This window comes from Pezoporus flaviventris, unplaced genomic scaffold (assembly GCF_033815535.1).
Source record: "Pezoporus flaviventris isolate CSIRO_AGI_PZ_B2104156 unplaced genomic scaffold, CSIRO_AGI_Pfla_v1 ptg000007l, whole genome shotgun sequence".
Taxonomy (NCBI): Eukaryota; Metazoa; Chordata; class Aves; order Psittaciformes; family Psittacidae; genus Pezoporus; species Pezoporus flaviventris.
Genome location: NW_026892555.1, coordinates 35322988 through 35338010, shown reverse-complemented (window position 1 = coordinate 35338010; position 15023 = coordinate 35322988). Strand labels below are relative to the sequence as shown.

At 36.4% G+C, this 15023-nt stretch overlaps 1 protein-coding gene across 5 annotated transcripts in view; it reads right to left on the bottom strand.

The window, feature by feature from the left end:
- PDE7A (phosphodiesterase 7A) overlaps positions 1–15023 on the bottom strand; it is a 76233-nt gene that overhangs the window by 9616 nt on the left and 51594 nt on the right. For all 5 annotated transcript variants that reach the window (XM_061448381.1, XM_061448377.1, XM_061448379.1 and 2 more), the window contains 3 exons: positions 5801–5952; positions 4042–4105; positions 1695–1790 (listed from right to left, as the gene is read on the bottom strand). In XM_061448381.1, coding sequence (XP_061304365.1) covers positions 1695–1790; positions 4042–4105; positions 5801–5952 — 312 coding nt within the window. The remainder of the gene's footprint in view (positions 1–1694; positions 1791–4041; positions 4106–5800; positions 5953–15023) is intronic.

Below are 15023 nucleotides of genomic sequence, written 5' to 3'. Positions count from 1 at the left end.
CCTGGCTTTCCTCCATCTTACTGGCTCTCTTTAAACATCATAGGTAGAATACTTCAAAAGACATCAACATTAACTTGAGTACAAAGAGTGACAGAAGTATAGTGTTAAAAAGTATAGAGGGGGAGAAGATCTGAGGCACAGCAATCAAACTATATTCTAAAGTTTTGCCTGACATGACACATTAGCTGTTTTAAGCAAACCTCAAAAGAACATTTTCCCAGCTGACTACAAGCTGTCAGTTCCATTCAAACAAACATGCCCACAGCCTCTTTTCCTACTCAGTTCACAAGCCAGTACCTTTAACATAATCGTGACTGTAACGTTGGAATCTTACTGCCATTCTATTTGTGAAGAGCTGTGGTTCATGAGAAGTCAAAATACTTGTAACCATTGTGTAATGTCAATAGTACTCAACATATACCTGACATCTCATATGGAAAATAACAAAAATAAGCATCTTCAATCTCTATTAACCTGCATTAGAACTCCCTTTCATCTATTCCTAGTTAAGACTATCATTATCTTTTGATAACCAGTTAACTGATTCAGTCATTCCTAACCTGTCTTTCAAGCGCTGTCGTTTGCTAAATCTCAACTAACCAGGAAAGAAGGAAGATGAGAAAGACAGAACACAACAACTTCAGTAGCCTCAGACCGGATTTCTATCACAATTTTCTTCACATCCACTATATCAGCCCGCAGGTCAGCTGATCTACCTTTTTGAAACTGGAAGGAATTGAGTCAACTTTAAAATAACACAAAATGCAAGACAACCAAAATTTTTTACAGCTGAACGAACTACATAATGAAAACAAAAGCATTCCCTTCTTTGAAAGAGGAGAGAAGTATTCCAAATGTGATTTCCCCCTTGTTAAATGACAGCTTCACAACCACAAAATTGTTTTCTATGACACTGTGAAAGCCCACTAAAAGGGACCAGAAACTTCTTTCTGCTGCTCAGTCAAAAAATTTTAATAAAGGCATCCTACTTTACAGAATAAAAGGCAATGTCACAAAAGAACTGAAGGAAGTCTCACACCAGCATCTGTGTCTATGGTACAGGGATGCAGTGATACAGTTTCTTCAGCTGCGAAGTGACAGTACCATGTGGCTCAAATACTCTGTATCACACTTACAATTCCTTCCAATTGAAGCACTCCAGTGCCATGGGCCCCAACACTCAAATAAAACTGTCTTGCACTCTATGAAGAAAGTATGCCCACAGTACAGTGCTTATTTGTATGAGAGTTTGAGCAAACAAGAGGTAACATCAAATTGGCACCGTGAAATATGGCCAAGCTGGTATGTTCAATATAGTTCGGCATCTACATAATGAACTTTGGAAATTAAGATTAAAACAGAACTGAAAATCAAAGCAAAGAAAGGAGCTCTCTAGCCTTCCCCCAAAAAAGTGTCACACAATGTCAAATATATTCCTGGGGTTTTAGATTTAATACAATACAGTATCTGCTACAAAACTACTAAACTTGTTAATACTTGCTTGGATTTAACATGGAGATTTCTATGCTCACAGAAACTTTCAGAGAGTGTCTCAATATAATTTAAATCACTGCAAAACCTGGACTGCATCAGTATTCTTCAAACTTTATTGCTAAACTGCAACCAGCAATTCAGTTAAGGTATAAAAATGCAGATAAACAGCAATATTCATCATAATAAAAAGCTGTATTTACCCAAAAATCTACGAAGTTTCATCGTATCTAACTGGAAGTGTTCAATTAGTCCATGAAGATTAAACAGATGAAAGGTTAAGCTGACTAGACTGTTTCCTAAAAATAAGATGAAAATACTAATTCATTGGAAGCCATGAAATCAGTGACTTTTTCATAAGAAATTTATTATTTCAAACAAATTTGTCACAAAAATTATACAAGCAAATTTCTATACACCAATTTATGATAAATATATAAATCTTACTGCATAAGATTCCATTAGCTACCTCCTCTAGTGATCACCAGTGTTTATGCAAAATCATAATGCATTCACCAATTGTCCACTGCCAACTGATAGGAGGAAAATGTTACAGAACATTAAAAAAGCAAGAGGTTTCAACATGCAAACCTGTTACAATGGTATTTAACTTTATAAATATTACAATGCAACATATCACATAGAGCTTAAAAACAAGTACAAAAATAATCAGATAAAAAAAAGCTAACCAACACCATCAATTAGTGAACATTATACATAGCTCGCATTTTTACCACCATCTAAACTATTTATTTCACTAAGAACTGAAAGAAGAAGTTTTACATTTCTGTAGGAAATGTATTTTTATATTACAAGCTTTCAATATACTTTGTCTACGCATAGCTATAATATTCTAATCACTTGCAGTGGTAAAACAAGTAAAACTGCAAGAGTCAGAGCAACAGCCTGCAAATGTTTACTTGAAATAGCTTGCCCATTATTTACTCTGCAAACAATATGTAGTGGTAGATAACTCAGTTCTGGTACATTGACAACCGTAATTTAGCAGGAATTAAAGAACCTAGCACAGACAGAAACTGAAGCACACAAGGACAAAAAAAAAAAAAACTGCTAAATCTCACTTATTACTAGGCTTAATATATTTGCACGTGCATGCCACTTCCACAGAGTAAGATCTGCAATTCTTCAAACAGTCTTTACTAATTTGTTTCTTACAGGCTCATCCTGGGCAGCTCATCGAGCAGTTTTACATACAGTATTCTCTCCTTACAAACTTTCAAGAACAAGACCGCCTGTTTAAAATGACCTCCTTAAATGACTGAGATAGGATGCAAAATGGATGGCATAGGAAGGCTTCCACTACAGAATCTGTACTAGTAGTACCTAAAATGTATTTGAAAAAAGCTTATTTTAAAGGTAGAGAAGGCCTCTTATAAGAAAGATGGTATAAGATTACTCCCATCTGATAAAGTAACTCAAAATAAGCTATGCTTACAAACAAGCTAACTTGTGCACATAGCTTTTTCTCATTCAGTTATCTTGTCTAAAGTTTATTACCTCTATAGACTTTCTATTAAAAAAAATCTTGCTGTTTTCATTATTTATATCAATTTTCTTATCCATTTAAATCAAACTGCAAAGATACTACTTTTACAATAGATTAAGCCAAGCATCCCTTCAACAAAACAGGAGAGAAAATTACCTTTTGGCACCACATTTTCCTTTCTGAACTTTGCCTCTTTCTGCTGACTTTAAGCAGTCTTAACTGCAGCTCTGCTACCAACTCCATTTGACTGACATAAAACCTCCATGAGCTGCTCTCCATTTGCTTTCCACACTGGCACAGATGTCGCCATGATGTGGACTCACTCATCTCTCTCCATTCTATTCAAAATTCAGCTTCCGTTGCTGTAACTATAATACAAAACTTCACCCTACCCACTGCATCACCCCTTCCTCCTCCTTTCCAGCTTATTTACGAATCTCTTTTCTAACTGTCGGTAACATCATACTTTGATTATAACAACTGCAGTAGTTCCTACAACTATCTGTAATAGGTGCACAAAACTAACCATGATAGCATCTCTTTCTTTCTGTATTTTTTGCAAGCTATGAGCACAGCTACTTGTTTCCTCAATTCCTAGTTCTTTAGGTATTCTAATTATGCATTCAAACCAACATACATTCTTATTGCACTAAAAAGTAATAAAACTATTCTAAAATTAAATTTATCAGAATACTTGCTCAATATAAATGACCTTTTGAACACAACCATATAAATTACCAGCAATCCAAAATTAAAAAGAAAAAAGGGCTAAGTTAGCAAGATTATTTGTTACTTTATATCAAATTACTATCAGAGAACAACAACCTACAAAGTACAAGGGCCTCTTCTACAAATCTGTCATTATTACCAGTGCTGACAGTACCAGTATTAACAGTGAACTAGATTAAAGACTATTAAATCAAAAAGTACTGCCTGATGAAATATGTGCTTTTAAGTGAACAAGCAATCACATACTGCAATGCAACAGCAATATAGTTATGCTAAGAGATAAACCACAAATGAAATGGCAAAAATAAACTCACCATTTGTCAGTCTATCAAAAAGAAAAATATCAAAATTCCAATTTCCAACCTTCTCCAGCATACACTGAAAGAAAACACAAAAGCTGTCACTTTTTTCCTCAATATATGCCTATCTTCCTGTAACCCAGAGGAGCAGTTAAGATTCCAGAGACAGATGCAGTCTTACGATTTCTACATACAAAAAATAGTACTGAAAGAATAAATCTGTCTAATAACTGAAAAACTTCATAACGCATGTTATGAGTTTAAAAGCTGAAGAAACCAGAGAAGTGCCTTGACAGAACTGGTTGGCGATTTTCCCTTCATCCTTCAGTCAACTTCTTAAAAGAAATAAGACACAATTTAAAACCTGGTTAAAACCAGAGACAGTATGACAGAATGACTGTGTAATCAGACTTTTTCCACTTCAATTTTTGCAATGAGCTAGGGAATTATTCTCTGTGTAGTCATTCACCTGATTTTCCCTCTTTCCCTTGCTGTTTGTAGAAGTTATATATATACATATGCTTTACCAAACATATGAGCTAAGCTCTTATTTTCTTTTTCAACAAAATGGCTTTTGGCATTCTACCGCACCAAACTAGCACTTCACAGCTGCTCCATGTGAACTGCTCTTCCAACAAGCAGGATGAAGAACAACAAGGAGCCAACGGTACATGAGGCCTCACACCAGACTTCAGCTGTCACAATCTTTGTCTCCCCTACCGCTATCAGAAATACCTGCCTGGCACGTTTTACAACAGCCACTAACCCTCTCCTATTCTCATTAGATTGTTTTGTGATTCAATTATATGTTCTAGCGTTTCTCCATCAGCCATTAAAATCCTGCTACCAGAAGAAACATGAGCATTAATAAGATCTTTCTACTATTAAATTACATGCACGTTTTTTTAAATCCATCCTCCATCTTATCAGACTCTTTCTATGCTGCAGCCTGGTCATGGTCTACATGGATACATTCACTGTATTGTAAGTGTATAGTTTCTCTGTGTCAAGATGACACAAAAAGCTTTACATGCATCAGTAAGATGACAGCCTTTGGGATCTTGAATAACCTGAAAAACCTTTGCTGCTCACTCCCATTCAGCGCTATCCATCTTCTGTCCTCAGTACACTAGACTTTCATCCAACCAGATGGTCTCTTGCACCACCCATCTTCCCAGTACCTGCCTTTACTATAGCACAGCCCTATTATGGCTATCACACTTTCCTAGAATTGCCTACTAAAGAAGTCAGTTTGGCATAATAATCTTCTGATAAATCCATTTACTGTGTTTTATTGAGTTTTCACTAGTAGGTAGTCACTCTGCCAGATGTTCACTAGGGAGGTTAGACTGAAAATGAAAATGGGGCAGTGACTGGGGGTTGGGGGGGGGGGGGGTGTACAAATTGACCCATTAGATTTCTTAAATACAGATACATTTTCCTTTCTTCAGTTTATCTTCAATTACTGAAGGGCATACTACATTCACTATTTATATATAAACAAACAAATCAATAGCACACTAGCCATGCAAGCTCTAAAATTATCCCAGTAAACTTGTGGGTGTTAAAGGAGTTTGTTAGAAAACATTAAAAAATTTTGGCTGGACTTTATTAAGATGTATATAAATATATACACACACAAATAAAAATACACATATATAAAAATGTACATGCCTAAAGTGTATATCTGCTTGCACTTTTAACATTAAATGTAGTTATATACTAGCAAACACTTTAAAAGACATACTTAAAAAATAAAAATCAGGCAACCAACCTTTGCTTGTCCATTATAATCATCATCTAAAATGTTTGAAGAATTTGGAACAGTGATACCACGGAAAAAACGGGAAGATCTCAGGTATCGCTGGAAACTAAGCAACCTTCTCACATTTCTCGCAGACACAGACACCTCGATTTCAGAATTTGCTACAAAAAACAAGAAAATAAATACTCTCTCTAAAAAACCTTTACCAAAAAGACGACTGTTGAGGGAAGTTTGGTACAACAAAGGTGATACAATTTCTGTGTGTGTCAAACATTTCAGCCACAAATACAGGTGTTTTCATTAACAGTAAATACAGAGAAAATCTTTTCTGCGAAGAAAAAGAAGTATTTGTATCACAGCTGCAACTTTAAGTAATTCTGCTATTGGAAGGACAGCAATACTATGGAAACTCCGTGTTAAAACACAGAGTACTACAAAGCTGCTTTTTGGAGAACTGCTCTCAGGGTATACACATCCAATCACTGTCTCTAGCGAATCGCGTAAGATGCGTACACCAGCAAAAGCACATCAGTAATTGCATTGATACAGGAGTTACGAGTAGGTTTTGAGTACATACAAATAACTTTTAACACAGATTTTAAAGCTCAGAAATTTTAACTTTAGTGGCAAAGCTTTAAATACATTCAAGAGACTTTGGTGCATTTGCAGACAAACATGTTCAGAATCTCTCTTCTGCCAGACAAGTACCACATTTACCTTCGCAGCATATGTAATTTTCCAGGACAGTAACAACACTACAGAAAATTGGTTTAGCCTGTTTTCAAAGATTAATGCGAATATTGTGCTTTACTCTCATTACTGGTTTATTCAAATGACTGATGCTAGCTTACGTTCAATTCCATTTGATATACTTGAAGTGTTTCAGAAACCTGAAGATCAAACTACACATAGCCAGGCCATGCAAAGGCCAGGTATTTTCATCCTGAAATCCGTTACACCAAGCTTAATCTTTCTTCTCAGCAGTAGCCCAAACAACAGTTTTACATAACCAGCAGTCAATAGCCAGGCCATGCAATAGGCCAGGTATTTTCGTTCTGAAATCCGTTACATCAAGCTTAATCTTTACTTTCTTCTCAGCAATATCCCAAACAGCAGTTTTATATAACCAGCAGTCAATAATCTTGATATTCCCCCATTCTGCCCAAGATTAGTCATATGAAGGAAAAAAAAAATAAATCTATTAAGTAAGAAAGTAAGTGCAAAGACGCTCACTTCCAAAAATGCAGATCCTCAATACCAAAATGAGCTCACCTTTGTAGAGTACAGACCTCTTGTCCTTCTAAGAACAAGGCATATTAGAAATTGTGGAAGTAAGCAGTTACAATTTTTGTTCTTTTAGTCAGTCTAAAATATTTTACTGGGAAAGATGTGGTCTTACTAACAAGATCAGCTAAAAAACTCAGTGATTTCCAGTGAAAGCAGTTTAATTCTACAGAAGATAAACCTTTATTTACATAAATCCTCTCCCTGCTGAAGTTCTAATGTACTTTCTGGTCGACATTAGCTCATTAATATATTTATTTCCAATCTACACTAATAAAGCACCTCTGAACAGAACTGACAATTACACTATCACAGATTATCTAATAAAATGCAGGAGCATTTCACAGTCTCAGCTAAGAGAGATTAAACTGACAAAACTGGAATATTCTTTCAGATGTGGCTGAAACACTTCATATAAAGATGGAAACTTCAGTATCTTGATCAGTTATCTAAGGAGGTACACTCCATATAATAAAGGTTGCTTATAAAGCAACATCCGTGAGTACAGCACGCAAACAGATTCTGCCACACTGCATTACTCTGCTAATATTTTTAACCACATCCATTAACATGAGGTTACAGTCTGGGTACTGCTACCCTGCAGAACAGAGAAGCAGGGAGCAATACACCTGCTCTTGTTAATGCAGCGGAGGCTTCAAGTAAAAAGTTTTACCCCTTCAGTATTGATCCAGTCCCTTAAAACCGCATTTCAGAACAGAAGTCGTTAAGTTGGAAATAAAATCGTATTGAATAGGTATATTTAGGTCATAAAATGATCTAAAACGTCCAGTCACATAGAAAATCCAGGAATGTCACTAAATCTCAGTAAAATAATCATTTAAGTAGGAGAAATCAGCACTCTTCTAGAAGTGCAAACAGTTTTCTTGATCATAAGCACTCTTTTACAGATCTATAGTTAACAAACACCTGCTTTTGTTGTCATGCTACAAATAAGTCTGTCACAGACACCACCTGTTAATCTCTGGCAGAACATGCCTGCACTCCACCTGTATTTGTGTTCATAAAAAAGAGTGAGCACTGCTCCAGCTGATGTAATTCAAACAAACTAAAAAGCCTGTTGTATTCCAGCCTTCCTGGTAGCAATGTTGCTGTTAGAGAACTGCAGAACAGCTGACACAGGAAAGGACCTCTGGAAATCATCTCTGCGACTTAGACCACACTGCCTAGGACCATGTCCAAGTGGCTTTTGAATACCTCCAAGGATGGAGACTCCACAACGTCTCTGGGCAAGTTGTGCCAGTGCTTGGTCACCCTCACAGTGAAAGCGGGTTTCCTCATGTTCAGAGGGAACCTCCCGTGTTTCAGTTTGTGCGCATTGCCTCTGATCCAGGCACCTGGCACACTGAAAAAAAGCCTGGCTCTATCCCCTTTGCACCCTCCTTTCAGGTATTTATATAAATTTACAAGATCCCCCCAGGCCTTCACATCTCTAGGCTGAACAGTCTCAGTTCTTTCAGACCCTCATAATCAGCCCCTTAATCATCTTCCTGACCCTTCATCAGACTCTCTCCACTATGTCCACATCTCTTTTGTGTACTGTAGAGCCCAGACCTGGACACAGCACTGCAGGTATGACCTCATCAGTGCTGAATAAAGGGGCAGGATCACCTCCTTCTACAGCTGGCAGTACTCCCTCTCATGTAGCTGAGGAAACCATTTGCTTTCTTTGCAGCAAGGACACATCATTCAATTTGGTGCCCACCAGGACCCCCAGGTCCTTCTCTGGCCATGCTGCTTTCCTGCTGGTCAGCCCCCAGCCTGCGCTGATGCTGGGGGATTGTTCCTCCCTAGGATCAGGGCTTTGCCCTTCCCTTTGAACTACTATTCATTCCACATGTTGAACCCAAGTTAGATAAGAACAGCTTGACCTTATCATTTAGATCTGCAATGATTAGAAAAACTTCCAAATGAGAAGATATATTTTGAGCCTTGCCAGCCCTCTGCAGTTCCAGAACAGCTAATTCAGAGGGACGATGCCAACCCTGAAAGTAAATTGCTCTCTCTTTAACAGCTAAACGTTTTCCACAGGACAATTAAGAATAGGCAAGTCAGATGTGGAGGTTTGACAGGTAATTAATGTAAAAGGGAGGCTGAAAAAGAAAATAGCTAGCTTTCAGGGAAGGGGGAGTGGGGAAGAGGGGAAAAAAAAACCCGCATAGGTTCTTCGGCTGCAGGAACAGTGATAACATCCATGCATGCAGTTTCCTTTTCCTCACAGATAAATTATGAAGGATACAAAAGTCAGCCCCTTTGTGGTTCTGGCAGACCACCAAAGGCAAGTTTGCAGGAAGGACTGGTAAACTGGATGATACAGTTGTGTGATAGAAACTTGGCATTTCCCTCCTGGTACAAGCAGAAAATTCATTTATATGCATGATTAATATGAGAATGTCAACCTACCCTCTTTCTATCACGAGTCACGAAACGAGATGCTAATTTCAGAGGCCCTACCAAAGCAAGGTTCAGTAATGTATTTATAATGGAAAGAAGGTGGTGAAGAATGAAGAATGCATTACATTTGCACAAGACAAAGCATGCTGCAAAACCATCCCTCCTCCCAGCCCAAACGTTATTTCATTTGGAGCTTTCAGCGTGCTAAATAGCTTTCTAAAATCCAATAGTGACCATTTACTCCTAAGAAATAAGGACAGTTTAAGGACAAACTGGAATGAGAAAAATAAACATACATGACATTTACAGCCTTGAGAACTGAAACAGAATGAAAGGAAAGTCAGGATATGGGGCTTGTTAAAAAGCATTCACAAGTCCCTTCAATGCAAGAAACCAGATGACAAACTAGGCCTTTGTGCCTATTCAACAGCAGCTCTCCTGTAACATTCTTCTTCCTTTTTCTCTCTTCGTGCCCCACTTTCAGTTAGAATATCACCTATTTATTACTTCCTAGATTTTTTTATTATTCTTAAAATGATTATATTCTTATTTCTAGGTATTTTAAGTGAGATGCTGGTATTATCAGAAAAGTCTCGAAGAAAAAAAGGAATAATTCTGTTTACGAGCAGTTATTTTGCTACAGTTACGCATATACAGCAATAAAATAAAACCATGCGAGCTGCCTTCATGCAACAGATTTCATCTGTATTCCAAGATACTTATTTTAATCTCTCTTCCCACTCCCAATCTTTTAAATGTGCTGTACTTTATGAAAACCTAAAAAAAAAAATAAAAATACTTTTATCACCTCTCACAGGGACATTAAATATTTATTTTTCTCATGCTGAAATAAAAATACAAAATAAGACAAGTGACAATCACTTACAAAATCATAATATACCGATATATTTATTCCCTGAATTTTTGCATCTTTCATATTGCAAGGGCAGACAATAAAAGGAAGAGTGACAACTGAACTATGGTTTAGTTTAACTTTTTATTAATAGAAACCTTAAATTGTAGCAAAAAGCTTCAACTTTCTTTTAATGTAAAGATAAACACTCTGAGCCTCTGACGGGGCCCTGGTCGAAACAGGGCTATCCAGCATAAAAAACTAAACACCCATTTATTCCCTGCTACAGCCCAAAAGGTAAATAAGAAATTATTCATGATAAAAATAATTGAATTTTGTTATTACCACTAGAAGGAGCTTAACTGAGAATCTCAGAATCACTGCCACTAACAGAAAAAGGAATTAAACATTTGAGAGAATCACAGAATAGTTAGGGTTGGGTGGATCTTTCTTCTGTTTGAACGTGAAACCAGAAGTTTAAGGTGCATAGGTCCACCAGAGGGGTTTTTTCCCAAAAATAAAAATCAATGAAATCTCTTCTCTCTCATGGAAGTAATCTCACAATTTTTCAACGTTCAGACCAACTACACATTTATCATTTTTACACAGCAGATACTATCTCCAAACCTGACATATCTGAAAGTTTCCAGTAGTGGTGAATATTTGACAGAAATACTCAATTTCACATGCCAATTATAACCGTATTTCTAAGGTCTTCCACGATACAAATCATCCTCCATTTATGCATCACCTGAAAGCTTTTTCCAGCATTTCACACCACTAGAGGGACTCAGCAGCATTCTAATTTCACATCTATTCCCATCAAACCATGAAGAAATGCAATACAATAGATTTGCACACATTAAAAATAAAAATAAAATTAAGTTCTGCTATTTAGCTCTTTAAGTTTTCCACTCATGATTTGCATTTTAAAGTACTTTTAAGAAATTCAGTACTGAAGTCTTATATAAAACTATGATTCTGTTTGGAAGATACAATTTCGGCAAGGATTTTAAGTTATAGACTACTGGTGTCTTAATTACCTTCCTTAGAACCACTCTGAAGCCCTGCTTAGCTTCACTTTAAGGCACTATATCCCCTCTTCTGCTTAAAATAAAGCATTAAGCCAGACTGTTTCATTTTTCATGTACCATATATGTATTTATACATTCATGCTTCTTTTTTCTTCAAATAATGATCACCTGAAAATATGCTGCAGGTTAAAGATTAGTTAAATAAACATGGGTTTGCACATGTCTTCAGTGGAATCAGAAAAATGTGTTAAGTTTCAAGAAAATCTAATAGCATCACAACTTAAAAAAAATTTAGTATTTTTCAACAGATCCTCCCTAATGGAGGGCAACTGCTAGGCAGCACCAACACCAAAGATAACTCCTTTCCTGAAGGGTCTTGCAAAATTAAATATTGCATTAGCAAAGTACAAAGTAACTGAAGGGTAGAATAATTCAGGTTGGAAGGGACAGAAGAGAAAGCCTAAAAGTCCTTTGGTACAGTTCTCTGCTCAAAGCAGAGCTAATTTGAAAGAACTACTCGAAGTGTAGCAAATACATTACTTCAGCATGAATTAAATGCTAATTCTCCAGTGGCATCGTTAAGACATTACACAGCAACAGAAGGGTAAAGAAAACACTGTGAAAAGGTATCTAAAGGATTCTACTTATAAAGCTCTCGAATTTTGGCTCCTTTTAATTTTTCTGTAAACACCTCATGAAGGATACAAAATTAAGTGACTTGAACAATGCCATTCCTGTACTGAAGTGCATAACATTTTCCAAGTATCTCAGGACTACAAACTACTATATACAAGACATACTCTTTCCCTACCAATTTACTGAATCATAATGCCAGCAATCCTGCAGTTGTGTACTTTTTTTAACCTGAATCCACTCATCAAGCAAAGTAAATCTGTACCTCACAACATAGCGTGAACTAACAAACCTCAGTGAAGCAAAATATTTAGTAGACTATCACCAAAATACACATATATCCCTTAAAAAAAATGGGTTATGCTGTGTTAATCAAGATACTGAAGCTTTTGAACAAGTACACAACATAATGGTTCATCTCTTTTCCCCAAAGAAGGATAATATATTCCAGACCATCACCAAATCCTTTACTCAATGTCTTCTAAGAAAGCACTGGTCTTTGGTATGCTCTATGTATGTTCTACAGTCAGGGAATGACAGAACCATCAAGTAATCCTTTATGGCTACCTTTCACCCCATGAAATGAAAGAACTCAAAATTAACACATCATGGTTGACAAAATTAATACCCCTTAAAAGTCTGTATGACTGTCAACACAAAAATCAAACCAGAGGCAGAGATTAAAACAAAAGAATTTTCACATGCTTTGTGCCAAATTGGCCAATTTTTAACCAAAAAAAAAAGCCTTTAAAAATAAGGAACACATTGGAGAGGGTTAAAACAAGAAAAAAACTTGAATGTGGCTGTGTCTTCGTCTAAGGGCAAACGTACCTCAGCAATAAAACACTGAGTGAGTTGTACCAGAGCAAGATTCCAGAGCACACATGCCTGAAAAGAAGTTACAGGTAAAATAACAGTATAGGATAGCAAAAGGAAAATAAATATAATTAAAATAAAATTAATCTGTCCTGCATTCTTAATTGGAAGCTTCTACCCTGAAATCTTCCTTAACCAAGCTCACTTTTTACTGCTTTCTTTTGGTCACAGCTGTATTTAAGACATTTTCTGTGACTTCCCCTTGTGGGACTGGATTTTCCACACTAAACCAAAGTCAAAATTTCTCTCACATTGAGGAAAACCACCTATTTGAATAATCTGGATTGTGAATAGATGGTAATTTCAGAATCCATCCTTCACAGAAAGGCAGCTTTTAAACAAATCTCTTGAGTACAAGCTTTTCACTCCTCAGTGCTGGCATTTTCACAGAGAAACAAATGCTTCATTCAACCTACGACCACAGAGAAATCTTCTTGCATGACATTATTCATTCTGAAACTAACCCTGCTTCACAGTAGACTGTTGAACAAGACAGACAATTATTCTTAACCAGATTCAGGTAATTACTCTATTTTCTTGAATATAAAAAAGGAGCATTTAACTTCACCTGGACTATGCTCATTTTACCTTAACCTCTACATAGTATTGTCAAAACCATGATCAGGTGCTGCTACACACAGATTTCCCAACTATTTAAAGCAATCAATTTGGATTTGAACTTGTCTCTTCTTTGACTTCTGTCCTCTCACCCAAGGAAAGTCTAAATTCATTGTCCAAGGTAAACCTTTTCAAATGATTTGTAAGCAAAAAAAATTGAAAGTTTAAAGCAACACTGCAAGATGTAGATGCTGACATCTTTTCAAGATCTCCGAGTAGCATGCAAAATGTTCTGTGAACTGTGATTTCCAAGTAAACAGTCTGAAAGTTGTATAACAAAGATAAACTTTGGAATTTCTTCATGTGTTTGCACTCTTAAAGAGATTTATCCATCATCTATTAAAGTCACCTAATCTCTTCCTTTCCTTTCTTTGCTTAAAAAGCTCTACATACAACTAAGAACCGCTTATCAATGAAGTCTTAAGTTCCAGTCACATCATTCTGTCTCTTAGGTGAAGCACTGTGCTGTAGGCAAGTATCAATTTGATTCAAATTTGGGTCATTCCTAAACATTTACAGAAACATACTGCTTAACTCTAACCCCCATCTTCTAAGATATTTTAACTCACAAATATGACATCTGGTTATCAATAAAACACAAAAGAGCCACACATTAGCAACATCACCATCTCATCATAGAAGCTCAGACTAGAGTGGCACAAGAGAATTCTACAAACCTTTTGACAAGATCTTATCTGTTCTGGTACAGACACAACAGGAAAAGCAAGAAGAAAAAAATGTTTCCTCTCCACAAAACCAAAGTATTTGGTTTTTATCCGGTTCTCTCAGACTATATCCAACAACCCTTTCCTAAAAAGGAAGTTTGAAAGCATTAGATTTGTATCTGTTTAAGACACTTCCCAATATTTTTGCTGTTATCTTAATGATTCACTTCAGCTTCACTTTATTAATTTTGGCTTCACTTCCTCACTAAAATATACTGTATAAAGCACTGAGCACATTTGCTGATTGTTCTGGTTTTTCAGATAATACAGCGAGTGATTAGGGCACATCATATATTCTTTTGTTTGTTCGTGGTAGGCAAATGTAATCAAACTTTCTAAAGCATACGTGTGTGTATACATACACACAGACAGATGCATATAAAAAACAACAGACTTTATTGACAACCTTTCAACAGCAAGAGAAAAAAACCTGGTTTGCTAGCGCTGAAAAAGGAAATATTTTATGATGTCATTTACCAGTTCCTCTACCAAAGATTTTGGTTTGCATTAGCTTTTACCAACATATTCTGTCTATGCTGCATACTGAATTACTATCTATGATGTTAACAGTCATCTATTTGTAAACCAGCAGAAAGCAAAAGTGGTTATAACCATTGCAATCACTTCTTCAGTAACTTCACCGAAAACCAAACATCACATGCAGGGTTGTCAGACAGTAAACTGCCAAACTCCTTCCTTGTTACCTGACAAGTGAAAAAGTAGATCCAGTGCCCTATATTCAAATCAATATTAAAGTGTATGCAATTTACCGTGCAACTGTGAAATACATACATCCA